At 41.6% G+C, this 14889-nt stretch overlaps 1 protein-coding gene across 20 annotated transcripts in view; it reads right to left on the bottom strand.

Moving 5' to 3' along the window:
- Positions 1-14889, bottom strand: part of MYO9A (myosin IXA) — a 278436-nt gene that overhangs the window by 105262 nt on the left and 158285 nt on the right. For all 20 annotated transcript variants that reach the window (XM_070054736.1, XM_070054737.1, XM_070054738.1 and 17 more), the window contains 2 exons: positions 9734-9877; positions 7240-7279 (listed from right to left, as the gene is read on the bottom strand). In XM_070054736.1, the coding sequence (XP_069910837.1) occupies positions 7240-7279; positions 9734-9877 (184 nt within the window). The remainder of the gene's footprint in view (positions 1-7239; positions 7280-9733; positions 9878-14889) is intronic.

Genomic DNA, 14889 nt, shown 5'->3' with positions numbered 1-14889 from the left:
TTAATGCCACTTCTATATTGTTTTGATTACTACAGCTTCCTAATATATTTTGAAATCAGGAAACATGATTTTTTTTTTTTTGGCTCAACATTTCATTAGCTATTTGAGGTCTTTTGCAGAGTCACACAAATTTTAAGATTAGGTTTTTATTTCTACAAAAAATGGCACTGGGTTTTTCACAGACTGCATAAACTCTGTAGGTTGCTTTGAGTAGAATGCATATTTTAACAGTGTTAATTCTGCGAATCCATGAACTTCTGTTGTCAAAGCTAGTGTTTCATAACTTTCCTTATCAGACATTTCACATCCCTAAACTGTCTACTAAGTATTTTGTATTTTTATCCTGCTGTAAATTGGGCTGCTTACTTAATTTCTTTTTTGGATACTTTGTTATTTATCAAAATATTACTAATTTTTATGCTGATTTGGGACTGTCAAGCTTTACTGAAGTAACCAGTTCTAAAAGATTTATACTGGAATCTTTAGGATTTTCTATCTCAGATCGAGTTATCAGCAAAGTCAATTTTACTTGTTCCTTTCCAATTTGGATGCCTTTTCTTTCTTTTTCTTGCAGAGTTTCTCTTAAGTCTCTCAGCGCTAGTTGAGCAGAGGTGATAAAGGAGTCTTCCTTGCTTTATTCTTCATCTTAGAAGAGAAGCTTTCAACTTTTCAATGAAGAGTATGACGTTGGCTGTGGGCATGGAACACAATGGCCTTTACTGCACTGTATTCCTAATTTGTTGAGCTTTTTCTTTAGTATCATGAAAAAGTGTTGAATTTTATCCAATGTCTTTTATTAATGAATTGAGTTTTTTTGTCCTTCATTCTGTTACTATAGTGAATTACATTTATCAATTTCTATATGCTGAATCACCTTTGGATCCCAGGGATAAATACCATATCTGTGGATGATCCTTTTAATGTGCTGTTGGACAAGGTTAGATAGTAATATGATCAAGAATTTCCACATTTATGTTCCTCAGAGATATTGACATATAATTTTCTAGTAGCATCTTTGGCTTTGGTATCAGGGTAATGTTCACCTCATAAATCGAACATAAAAGTACTTTCTTCTCTTCAATTTTCTGGAAGAATCTGAGAGAGACAGATTATAGTTTTAAATGTCTGGTAGAATGCAGGCCTAAAGCCAGGCTGTCTTGAGCTGCTCTTTGATGGGAAATTTCCTGCTGACTCAATCCCCTTGTTCATAATGGATTGGTTCAAATTATTATTCAGTCTTGGTACATCGCGTTCCTGGGAACTTTTCCATTTCTTCGATGCTAACCCATTTGCTGGCATATGACTGTTCATCACAATCTCTTAAGATTTTCTGTGTTTCCACTTCTGATGTATGTCTCCTCTTTCATTTCTGGTTTTATTTCTGTGAATTTTCTCTATTTCTTTCATATTCTAGCTAAGGGTTTGCCTATTTTAACCTTTAAAAAATATATAGCCTTGTATACCTTTTCAATTAAATTTCTAGTCTGTTTCTTTTATTTCTGCACTAATTTTTGCTACTTCCTTCCTTCTTCTAACTCTGCGTTTGTTAGTCTATTTCTAGTTCTTTTATCACTTGAGATATAGCAATAGGTTGAGAGCTTTTTTTTTTAAAAAACTAAATGTCTATTATTTTAAATTTTCCTCTTCTGCTGCATTCTATGTTTTGGTATGCTTTCTTTACATTTTCATGTGTCTCAAGCCATTTTTTCATTTCCCTATTTTTAAAGATTTACTTTGGGGCCCACGCTGTGGCACAGCAGGTTAAAGCCCCACCCTGTAGCACCAGCATCCCATATGAGCACCAATTCAAGTCCTGGCTGCTCCTCTTCTGATCTAGCTCTCTGCTATGGCCTGGGAAAGTCCTTGGGCCCCTGCACCCGTGTGGGAGACCCAGAAGAAGTTCCTGGCTTCCGACCAGCTCCTGGTTTCGAATCAGCTCAGTTTTGAGCATTGCAGTCATTTTGGGGAGTGAACCAGCAGAATGGAAGACCTATCTCTCTCTCGCCCTATCCATCTCTGTAACTCTGTCTTTCAAATAAATAAAACAATTATTTTTAAAAAATAAAGATTTACTTATGTATTTTAAAGAGAGCGCGCGCACGCGACAGAGAGCGAGCCTTTCATCTGCTGGCTCATTCCCCAATGGCCGTGATGGCCAGAGCTAGGCCAGGTTGAAGCCAGGAGCTTCTTCAATGTCTCCCATGTGGATGCAGGGACTAAGCACTTGAGCCACCTTCTGCTGCTTTCCCAGGTGTATTAGCAGGGAGCTGCATCAGAAGTGGAGCAGCCACGACTCCAAGCGACGCCCATGTCACAATGGCACCACAGGCAGCGGCTTTACCAACTACACCACAAAGCACTGGCCCCTTTAAAGGTCCCCTTTAATTTCTTTTTTGATCTAGTATTTGATCAGGAGTATATTATGTAAATTCTACATATCAGTGAATTCTCTGATTTTTCCTAATACTGATTTCTAGTCTCATACCACAGTGGTCAGAAAAGAAACTTGATATAATTTCAGTGCTATGTCTTGTGACCTAAAATATCACCTATCTTGCCGAATGGCCCATGTATGCTTGAGAACAAGGTGTAGTCCGTTGCTGCTGGATGGACTGTTCTGCGTACATCTGTGAGGTCCACTGGGTTTATAAATTGGTTTAAGTCTAATGTCTCCTTATTGATTTTCTGCATGGATGGCCTGTCCATTCTTGAAAATTGGGTATTAAAATCTGCTACTATTAGCATATCACTGTCTCTCTCTCCCCTCGGGTATCTCAATATTTATAAAGAAGTATTTATTTATTTTGAAAGGCAAAGTGACAGAGAGAGGGAAAGACAGATCTTCCATCTGCTGGCTCACTTCCCAAATGGCTTAAAAAGCCAGGTCTGAAGTCAGAAGCCAGGAACTACAACACAGTCTCTCTCATCATCCACTGCCTTCATCACCCACTGCCTTCCTAGGTGCATTAGCAGGAAGCTGGAGCAGAACTGGAGCACCTGGGACTCAAACCAGCACTCTGATACTGGATGCCAGTGTTGTAAGCGGTGCCTTAATCCACTGTGTCACAACACTGCCCCAGATCTCCAAACATCTGCTTTATGTATTTAGCTGCTCCAACGTTGGCTGCATTTAAATGTGTTTCTTTTTTCTTTTTAAAGATTTATTTATTTATTTTAAAGTCAAAGTTACACAGAGAGAGGAGGAGAGACAGAGAAAGAGAGAGGTCTTCCATCCATTGCTTCACTCCCCAGTTGGCTGCAATGGCTGGAGCTGCGCTGATCCAAAGCCAGGAGCCAGGAGCTACCTCCTGGTCTTCCCATGAGGGTGAGGGGCCCAAGGATTTGGGCCATCTTCTACTGCATTCTCAGGCCATAGCATAGAGTTGGATCAGAAATGGAGCAGCTGGGACTCGAACTGGCACCCATATGGGATGCCGGCACGGCAGGCAGCGGCGACTTTACCCGCTATGCCACAGCGCTGGCCCCGGCCGCGTTTAAATTTACAACTGTTATATCCTCTCCATGATCTGACCCCCTTATCCTTATACAATATTGATCTTATCTATCATTTACAGATTTTTACTTCAAGTTTATTTTCTCTGATATTAACTACAGCCACCTCTGTTCTTTTGGTTTCCATCTGCATAAAGTAACTTTTTCAGTCCTTCACCTTCATCTCTCTGTATGTTCTTAAAAATGAAATCTCTGGTAGTCATCATATAATTATGGGACTTACTTTTCAATGCTTTGAGCCACTCTATACCTTTAGATTAGTTAATCCATTTGCTTTCAAGGAAAATACTGAATAAGTAAGCAGTTACTAGTGGTGCTATTTTGTTCGTTTTTACCAGCTGTTTTGTAGATACTTTGTCCCTTTCTTCACAGCTGGGTGGTTTTCTGTATTGGTATATATCAATCTGTAAATCTGTTGTGTATGTACTAAACATTTATGCTTCGTGGCTTCCTGAGGATTTCATAAAATATAATAGTCATAACTGGCTCTGTTGCACAGGTAACAACCTCACTTTGTACACACAAAGTGCTTTCTCCTCCCACCCCTACTTTATGTTTTTCATGTTACATTTTATACCTTTTTTACATTTATCCCTTAACAAGTTATCTTAGCTACAGTTTACTGTAATCATTTTGTCTTTTAACCTTTGTACTACAGACATAACTGCTTTACAAACTGCCAGTTCAGGATTAGGGTAAGTGAATTTGACAACGTTACAAATGTTTTCACATCCCTCAGTAGCATCCTTTTCATTCTGCTTGAAGACATGCTTTTCGCATGTCACAAAAGGCAGCTCTACTGGCGTTAAACTCCTTCGTGGCTGTCTGATCTTCACCTTCCCTCCACTCTTCCTGGGCAGAGCACTCAGAGCTGGCAGTTTTCTTCTGGACAGCAAGATTTCCGGGGAGAACGCTGTTCATAATTTCAGAGGGACTTTGTAGATACAAAGTTCCTTTCCTCTCATGGAATCGTAACTGAGGCAGGTCTCAGTATAGGTCACTCTGAATTAAACCTATCTGGTGCCCTTTCTCTGATCTGGTCATCTATCTCTTCCCCCAGGCTTGGCAAGTCTTCTGTGAGTGTTACTTTGAAACTGGTTTCTGTTTTTCTGTTTCTTGCTCTTCTTCTGGAACATCAGTAATGCACAAGTTGTTGCGCATGGTGTCCCTTAAGCCCCTCAAGTTATCTCATTCTCTTTCCTTCTTGCTACTCTAGCTGGATGACTTCAGTCACCTGTCTTGAGTTCACAGATCCTTTTTTCTGCTTGATTTACTCTCCTATTGAAACTCTTTACTGTGGCCGATGCCGCGGCTCACTAGGCTAATCCTCTGCCTTTGGCACCGCCACCTGGGTTCTAGTCCCCGTCAGGGCGCCGGATTCTGTCCCGGTTGCTCCTCTTCCAGTCCAGCTCTCTGCTGTGGCCCGGTAGTGCAATGAAAGATAGCCCAAGTGCTTGGGCCCCTGCACCTGCATGGGAGACCAGGAGGAGGCACCTGGCTCCTGGCTTCAGATAGGTGCAGTGCGCCAGCCACAATGTGCCGGCCATAGTGGCCACTTGGGGGGTGAACCAACGGAAAAAGGAAGACCTTTCTCTCTGTCTCTCTCTCTCTCTGTCAAGAAAAAAAAAAAAAAAAAAAAAGAAAGAAACTCTTTACTGGATTTCTCAGTTTAGTTACTGAATTCTTTCATTCTAAAATTTCTTTTCATTTACCTATACCTTTCTGTTTAAGATTTGTTTGAAAGTCAGAGTTATAGACAGAGGGATGGACAGACAGATATTCCATCCACTGGTTCACTCCCCAGACAGCTGCAATAGCCAGGACTGGACCAGGAAGAAGCCAGAAGCCAGGAACTTCTTCCAGGTCTCCCACAATGGGCAGCAGGGGCCTAAACAGTTGGGCCGTATACTGGTTTTCCCAGGTCATTAGCAGGGAGTGTGATCGGGTGTGAAGCATCTGGGATACAAACTGCGGACCACGTGGGCTGCTGGCACTGCAGTCAGCCCCTATTTACTTACACTTTTTTTCCTCTCTCTCTTCAAATGATTAGTTTATTTAATCATGGCTCTCCTGACCTTTGTGAGCATTTTTATGGCCTTTCTTTTAGAATTTGTTGCCAGATAACCCACAGGACCCATTTCATTAGGGTCAGTTTCTATACACTTACCTTGTTCTTTTATTTAGAAAATGTCACTCTGTTTTCTCATTTTCCTTAACTCACTCCCCCTCTCTGCACATAGATAAAACACAACGGCCTCCCCAGGTCCCGTCAGATTAACTGGATGGAGAAGGATCTCACTAATCAATCTGGCTATATAGTCTAAGGTATTTCTAAACTCTTCGTTTTTCTTAATTGCTAATTGCTTTTAGTGAACCTCAAGTTTTAGAAAAAGAGAAATGTCAATTTCGCTAGAGGCAGACTAGGTGTTAAATGTGCGTTTCAGTTCCTTCAATCCCCAGTGTGAAGCTGAGAGCACTCTGTGTACACTAAACCGGGAGAGGCTCTGTGGCTAACGCCTGTTAGTCCAGACAGCACCGTCTCGTTCCACGGAGACAGCTGCTCAAAGTGATGTAATTCAGGACCACGTCAACTCCTGGAGGCTTTCCCTGAGAGGGGAGCTCAGGACAAATGCCTTCCAGGAAGAATCTACAGACATGGGTTTTCTCATGGGAGGAAACAAGGAGAAATGGGATCAGCAGTGCCTGAGATCCTGCTCATCTGCCTATCCGCTCTGAGACGCAGGCAAGGTCAAAGACGGATCCTTAAGCAGCTGCTGGAAAACCATGCAGAAAGGCCCCTCCAAGGAGGGGCTGGAAGGTGCATTTATCCACTTCTCTGTACTGATTCTCTGGAGTGCAGCATCTAAAAATGCCCGTGTGTGGTCACAGCCACCTCTTTGATCCGTGTTACTATATACCAGATTTCATACAGAGCACCGACTCAGTGTTGTGCAGTATTGTGAAATTCATTCGTGCTTTTGCACGGATCAGCAGCTGCTCCTCTCACTGATGAGTTAAGTATTCTATTATATGGACACCTCATTGCTTCTTGATCCATTTGCCTGGTGGTGGACATTTGGGTTGCTTCCAGTTTCTGCTATTACAAAGTTGATATGAACATTAAGAAAACAAAGCCACACACAAACACACATGAAAGCCAAAGTGCAGCTACATTAACAGAGGGCCAAGCCTGCAGTTACACTTCTTGAACATTTGTCTATGTTTGATTACTCAGGATTGTGACAAAATAAAGGATTCTGAATTTTACTTACATCAGTAAGTGAAATGCTAGAGCTACCATAACACAAGCAGCTGTAAGAGGTATACAGCTGCACACAACAGTAAGGCAAACGGCAAGGAGAAAAAGAGGCTGTGATTCTCACAGAAGAGAAAAAAAAGTGCAGAATGCATACATCATGTATACAGATAAGTTGCAAATTAACTCCTGAACCTAAGGAAATTACTAAATAAAAAGGTACACTTATACTAAGAAACCTTAAAAACAACTAGGAAATGGCAGTACCACAAATATCTGACTATTTAGCTTGACTATTGCATAAGACAGTGTTATTTCTAAACTAGACTCAACAAAGTACATACAATTAATTCTTAACTTGGATACAACCAATATATCATGTTTTTTTATGTATAAACATTGTTTGCATGGTAATATAAACTAATTATGTACTAGAGTATCCCTAGAAAAAGTTTTCTCATAATACTCACCTTTGGAAGAACAGGCTTGGACTTGAAATTTCTGCTCCTCCTACAAAGATAAGTCAGTCATCAGAGAAAAACTATAGAGATCAAAGACTTCAGGGTATCTGCAGACATGGCAGATTCTAAGAATGTAGGTCCTATGTGTGAAACACTCTGACTCAACCAAGCATCCTTGGGAGGAAAGGGTAAACAGAAAAGAGGAGGCAAGAGATGCCTGCCTTGTAACGCAGGTGTGGGCAGATTTCAGCCTGACGGACGAGCAACATTGTATACTCTGAGACACAACTTCATTTTCTTCTGTGTTAGTAGGGTTCTACTTTGTAATTTCTTTTTTATTTTATTTCAAAGGCAAACAGAGAGACAGATGGAGAGAAATCTTCCAACCATGTTTGACTCCCCAGATACCTGCAATAGCCCAGACTGGACCAGGCCACAATCTAGGTCTCCTAAGTGAGTAGCAGAGACCAGAGCCATTACTGCCTCACAGGGTGCACACCAGCAGGAAGCTGGAATCAGAAGCAGAGCTGGGACTCGAACCAAGAACTCTGATATAGGATGCCAGTGTTCCAAGCAGCAGCTTAACCACACACCAAACACTGGCTCCAGGTTTTGCTTTCTTATATAGATGTATTTCTGTCATTTCAAGACATTAAATGAGATGCCTAAATTTCCTAGATTTTTTAAAAGGTAATTTTAACCAAAACATAATCTTGTCTTTTGGAAATTAAAAACCTTTTTTGGTTCTTACTCATAATTCAGTATTATGCTTAAACCAAGTCGTTTTAACTTTGTTTTAACCTGTTTTTTATAACTTAAAAATAAAACTGGGCACAGGCATTGAGCACAGCAGTTAAGGCAATGCTTGGGATGCCCACATCCCATACCAGAGTGCGTGGCTGAGTCCTGCCTCTGCTTCTCATCTACCTGGTCCTACTAATGCACACCCTCAGAGGTAATAGATGATGTCTCAAGTACTTCGATCCCTATCATCCATGTAGGAGACCCAGACTGAACTCCCGGCTCCTGCCTTCCATCTCGCCGAGCAACCCCTGATATTTGGGCAGCACATCAATAAATCGAACACCTCTAACTCTCCATCTCTGCCTTTAAAATAAGATGAGGGGGCCAGCACTGTGGCTCAGTAGGTTAATCCTCTGCCTGCGGCACCAGCATCCCATATGGGCGCCACTTCATGTCCCTGCTGTTCATTGTCTGACCCAGCTCTCTGCTATGGTCAGGGAAACCACTGGAAGATGGCCCAAGTGATTGGGCCCCTGCACCCACATGGGAGACCTGAAAGAAACTCCTGGCTCCTGGCTTCGAATTGGCCAGCTCTGTTCATTGTGGCCATTTGGGGAGTGAACCAGCAGATGGAAGACCTTTCTCTCTGTCTCTCCCTCTCACTGTCTTTAACTCTCTCTCAAACAAATAAATAAAATCTTTAAAAAAGATAAAATAAAATGAGGGGCCAGTGCCATGGTGTAGTAGGTAAAGCTGCCGCCTGCAGTGCCAGCATGCCACATGGGTGCTGGTTCGAGTCCTGGCTGCTGTTATTCCAATCCAGCTCTCTGCTATAGCCCAGGAAACCAACAGAAGATAGCCCAAGTCCTTGGGCTACTGCATCCATGTGGGAGACCCAGAAGAAGCTTCTGGCTCCTGGCTTCAGATCAGCACAACTCCAGCCGTTTTAGCTATCTGGGGAGTGAACCAACGGATGGAAGACCTCTCTCTCTCTCTCTGCTTCTCTGCCTTTCAAATAAATAAATACATCCTTAAAAAATAAATACATAAAATGAAAACAAACAAATAAAAGACAGGAAAGAAAGCCTAGTGCTTACAAATATGTTTTGTTAAGTCAGAAAGACCTAGGATAGAATTGCAGGCCTACATCACCAAAATCTGTGATTTTCACCCTTCAAAGCCTTGGTTTCATTGTATGGCAACACAGAACAAGGAGGGCAAGAGCATTCACTTCTTAGAGTAGCTGTGAGGGCTCAGTGAGTTAATGTGCATTTCTGGCATGGCCTATATGAACTGAGCCAGCCAGCGCTATTAGGAAATGATTTAGACAGGGATTAAAGAATCCATCTAAATCACACCCCAGTCACTTGATCAAAAAACATGCTTGCGTACTATCTGGAGTGTGTTCACACTATTAGTACACACACATGGTTACAGCATGCCTTCCAATCAGTGCTGTGCTCAGGGGACAAGCAGCCGAGGGTTGGTGAGCATCCTGTGCCAAGTGTATCACTGCATATGCTCCCATTCCCCCTCACAGTGATTCTCCCATCCAATCTGTTGCCAACATTAAAATACAACTGTAGTAAGGACTGAGAATCTTAAGATTAACCCCAAGAAATGACTAGATACTTCTGAGTCTTGTTTCAAATTTCTACCCATGAAAGTAACACTTCGCACCATCTCTCTTCTTCACTACTTCACCCAGGAATTTCATAGTGGACATAAAAGAGCAGCAACATTACTGATCAACACTGACGTGAGAATCCCATGGGCTCTCTCCAGAAGTTTGCTGCTGGCTGAATTCGCAAATACTCCATCTTTATCAAGCAAAGAAGTACTACTTGACAGTCTGCTCTGGCGAATCCCAGTTCTGACATTCCAGGTAATATCAAACGTATCACTGGAAATAAAAGAGTAGAATTTGCTTTAATTAATTAAGATATTTCTAATTAACAGACACTATACTGTTAAAGTACAATAGTACCTTAAATACTAACACTGAAATTTATTTTAAAAATGCAAAACAAGCACAAAATTACTTTCTCAAAATAGTTACCCATCAGATGGGTATATTTTTATTCATCCACAACTAAAATATGCATGGGATAAGCACATCAACATCTTTAAGTATATTATCATTCAATAATCAGTAAATAGTAAAATGTACTATGATATAATAGCTTTTCTCTGGTAGATTTTAGAACCTCCAAATGCTACCTCAGAAATTCATAACCCTAATAGGCCATCCCATCCTACAGAGTATCTGAAGGTCTCATTCGTACATGCATTCACCACTCATCCACTCAAGTTGCTACTGTGGGATGAGCACTATTCTAGGCACAAGAGATACAGAAATGAACAAAGCAGAGGCCAGTGTTGTGGTATAGCGGGTTAAGCTGCTGACTGCAATGCCCACACCCTACATGGGCAACAGTTGGAATCCCATTTGCTCCACTTCCAATCCACCTCCCTGCTAATGTGCCTGAGAAAGCGGCAGAAATGGCCCAAGTCCTTGGGCTCATGTACCCACATGTGGGACCCAGATGAAGTTCCTGGCTCCTGGCTTCGGCCTGGCCCAGAACTGGCCAATGCAGCCATTTGGGGAGTGAACCAGCAGATGAAAGATCTCTCTCTGTCGATCTGTCCCACCCCTCCGCCCCTCTTTCAAAAAATAAATAAATCCAAGAAAAAAAGAAATGAAAAAACATATAAAATTATCAATGACTGTAACACAGATTTGATGGAGGGCTATCCACATAAAGAGAGGAGATGAGACATACATCGGAAACTCTCTAAACATCCATGAAAACACTAGTAACATCTTTTAAAAGAATTAACCCTTAAGGACAAGAGACTGTACTAAGAAACAATAGCAATGCATGTTCATGAAATGCAAAGCATCTTGCTTTCTCGGGCTCTGACTGTTCTTCCTTTACTAAGGCCAGAGGATGAAAAAGAAGGTCCAGGACCGGGCAGCATCAAGCCCAAATGAGCACAGGCACGAGACACAGGAGGGAGGAAACCGGGAAACACAGGTCCTCAGCCCTCTTGTCCAGGCCGCTCCCAGAATGCTGGCATTAGATACTCTAGCCAGAAAGTTGCCGTATGTTTTTCTGGGAACTATGACCAACCCAAAAGGAAAAGATACTGTTACGCTGTATGAATGAACAACACCCATGCAAACTGATCAGAAGATCCCAACACTTTTCAGCACCTCAATTCTATGAACAGTCAACCAAGATTCACTGGACAACTATGAGAAATCCTAGCATGAAACATAGAGAGTGAAACAATCAAGGTGAACAATTTGACGGAAAAATGTCCAAAAAAGGGGGGAAGTTTTTAAAAACTATCATTAATATATAGAGAGCAGAGAAAAAAAATTCCACTCACAAATAAGAACAAGATGCTCCTAAAAATAAACATTCAGAAAGCAAAATAACAACAAGTTTCTAAAAAATAAAAGCACAGTAACACAAATGAAATGTGGTAGATGGACACATTTGTTTGTTTAAAAATACTTAGTTAGCATCTAGTACATGTCAGTTATTTGTCTAGCATACTAAATACAGCAAACAAGGTAAACACAGAATCCTTACAAGCACAGGGCTTTCAGTGAAGCAGAAGCAGATAAAAAATAAGCAGAAAATACATCAGATAATAGATGCTAAGGAGGAAAACAAGGAAAGAGGGAAAACAGTGCAAGGCTGCAAGGCTAGACACTGCCACATGAACAGTAATAAAGAAGGAGACAGAGAAGCAAATCAATCAACTATCTGGAGGAAAAGCAATGCCAGGCAGAGAAAAGCGAGCTCAAGTCCCTAAGCTAGGACTGTCATCGATGAATTTGAGCTACACTAAATGAGAAAGCAAAGCTGGGTAGGAGACCAAGTCAGGGAGGGAAAAGTACACTCTGTTGCACATGCCTTTTAGGGTAGCATAAGGAAGGTGGCTTTACCTAGCAATGAGACAGACACAGATTTCTGCACACAACACTAACATGACTCATCTCACAAACTAAAATATCATTCTGGCTATTGTATTAAACACAGTTTGAAAGGCCAAGGACAAAACCACAGAGATTACTTTAAGAGGCTATTGCAATAATCCATGTAGGAGATAATCTCTCCCTGCAGTGTCATTATTAGCAGTGGTGACAGCACACACCTCATTTTAGGGTGGAGCTAATATGACTTGCTGATGGAGTGAATGAAGTGTACGAGAAAAAGATAATTGAGAATGAGGTCAAGTTGGGTTTTTTTTTAGCAGTAATAAAAGATTAAGAGATGAGGAAGTGAGAGAGAACCATTCTTATAAAGCAAATAAACCAAAAAGGGTCAAAGATCATAAATAAAGTATTACATAAATAAGACAGAGCAAATTCCCAAGCAATAGGACTGCTGGTGAAGATCCCACAGATGCTGGTTCCAGGTGTGGTGGGGTGGGGGCAGGCAGGGAAGGTACTACAAAGAAAGGCTCAAGAGCGGCATAAAGAGCTGCCATTAACAAGTGCAGCACAAACAGCATGCTTGCTGACAAAACACTTTCCAGAAAGATCACATAAAAAGTAAGGATGTGAGTTCTTGCCACTCCTATTCTTGCCAGGGAAATCAGGCAAGAAAAAGAAATAAAATATACCCAAACTAGAAAAGCATCATATTTATGTGTACATGACATAACCTAATACCTGGAAAAGTCTAGGAGTTCACAAAAACGAACTATTAGAATAAATGAGTTCACCAAGTTATAGAAACAACTGCATTTTATAGAATATTAATGAATAATCTGAAAAGCAAAAGTTTTTACATTTGTTAATAGTATCAAATATAATGTATTACACAGAATAAACTAAAAATAACAAACACTTATACAGAGAAACTTGAAAATACTGGTAAAGGAAAATCTAAGTGGCAAAGCAGTTCATGTTGACAACAGGAAGACACATTGTTGTTGTTGTTTTTTTAAAGATTTATTTTATTTATTTGAAAGAGAGCTGCAGAGAGAGGTAGAGACACAGAGAGAGGTCTTCATCTGCTGGTTCGCTCTCCAGATGGCCACAACGGCAGAAGCTGTGCCGATCCGAAGTCAGGAGCTTCTTCCAAGTCTCCCACGCAGGTGCAGGGGCCCAAGGAGTTGGGCCACCTTCTACTGCTTTCTCAGGCTATAGCAGAGAGCTGGATCTGAAGAGGAGCAGCCGGGACTAGGACTGGCGCCTATACGGATGCCAGCACTTCAGGCCAGGGCTTCAACCCACTGCGCCACAGTGCCACCCCTGACACATCATTGTTAAAATGGCAATGCCCCTTTAGCTGATCCACAGACTCCTCACAAAGCCTACCAAAACCACAGCTGCCTCCACTGCACAATCTCACAAGCTGACCCTACAATACACCCAGACATGCAAATAGCCCACAACAGATAACATGATTTTGAAAAAGAAAAAAGCTGCAAGAACGGCAGTTTGAATTTCTTGACTTACCACAAAGTTTCTGTAATTAGAATAACACAGTACTGACATGAGGAAAGACACATAGATCAATAAAATAGAATTCAGAGTCCAGAAATGAACATTTCAATTTATGGTCAACTGTGCTCCTGCAAAAGTGCCAGGACACGCCACCAGGGAAGGAACAATCTTTTCAACAAATGGTGCTGGGACAGCTGGACAGCCACAGGCAGAATGAGGCTGGAGCTCCAGCTCACATACACCATCAACTCAAAGTGAATCAGACATAACAATCTAACAGCCATAACAAGAGAACAGTTCAGGAGCCGTGGGACCTAGCCACGGAAGCCGCAGGGTCTGCGCGCCAGTGCTCGAAGGGGAGTGCATGCCACACAGACAACAGTGGGGAGACTTGCGACGTCCAGGGCTCCGAGTCCACACATCGGTGCTGGAAGGGGAGGTGAGCTCAATAACCCGAGACATTGGTGAGGAAACGGGGGTCAGAATCTAGAGGGGGGCCGGAAAGTGCAGCAAACTCACTACCGGAAAGAAGGAAAAAAGCTTGGGGGTTTCTCTTTCCCCTAACCTTGCAAAGGTTGCAAGGCTGCAAGGCTTGAAGAATTCACAAGAGACAAAGTGCAGGCCCCTCTCTGGATTTACATATCAACGGGGGAGAGCTAAGGAACTGAGTCACTACAATTCAGTAGCCTAGGCAACCCAGTGGGAGTCCAGAGGAGCCTAAACAGACTCTGTGGGTAGAAGCCAGAGACTGGAAGCTAAATACCATCAATTCTGCACAGCCATGCCGTGTGGTGTTACTTACCCCCTGAATAAACAAAATAAATAAATAAATAAATAAAAGAGAGAGATTTACCACACATAACCTGAGGGTGTCACCTTTGCACACCCTTAACCAGGAAGAACCAAGCAGAGCTCTCAGGCCGCACCCATCTCAAGCCTCCAAGGCTCCTCCAACAGTAGGCAGTCCACTTAACACGGACATAGTATAAAATAAAAAAAAATAAAAAATGAAAAAAAAGCACAGGGACGAAAGAAGAATTAACTATGCCAAGTAACAAACACAGAAATCGAGGGAACAAGATCAACGATGACACTATGATGCCTCCAGATAAACAAAACACCCCAAACCAAGATTATGAAGATGATGAGATAGAAGAAATGCAAGATACGGATTTCAAAAAATTTATGATAAGAACATTTAGAAGTTTTCAAAAGCAAATCCTTGAACTACAGAAATCCTTATTGGACAAGATTGAAAATCTCTCCCGTGAAAATGAAATTTTAAGGAAGAATCAAAATGAAACTCAGAAACTAGTAGAACAGGAAAGTGTGATAGTGAAGAGAAATCAAAATGAAATGAAGAGCTCAATAGTTCAAATGACAAACACATTAGAGAGCCTTAAAAACAGAATGGGTGAAGCAGAAGAGAGAATATCGGACTTAGA

Source organism: Oryctolagus cuniculus, chromosome 12, assembly GCF_964237555.1.
Source record: "Oryctolagus cuniculus chromosome 12, mOryCun1.1, whole genome shotgun sequence".
Lineage (NCBI taxonomy): Eukaryota > Metazoa > Chordata > Mammalia > Lagomorpha > Leporidae > Oryctolagus > Oryctolagus cuniculus.
The sequence above is the reverse complement of the archived record's forward strand: the minus strand, read 5'-3'. Positions and strand labels throughout refer to the sequence as shown.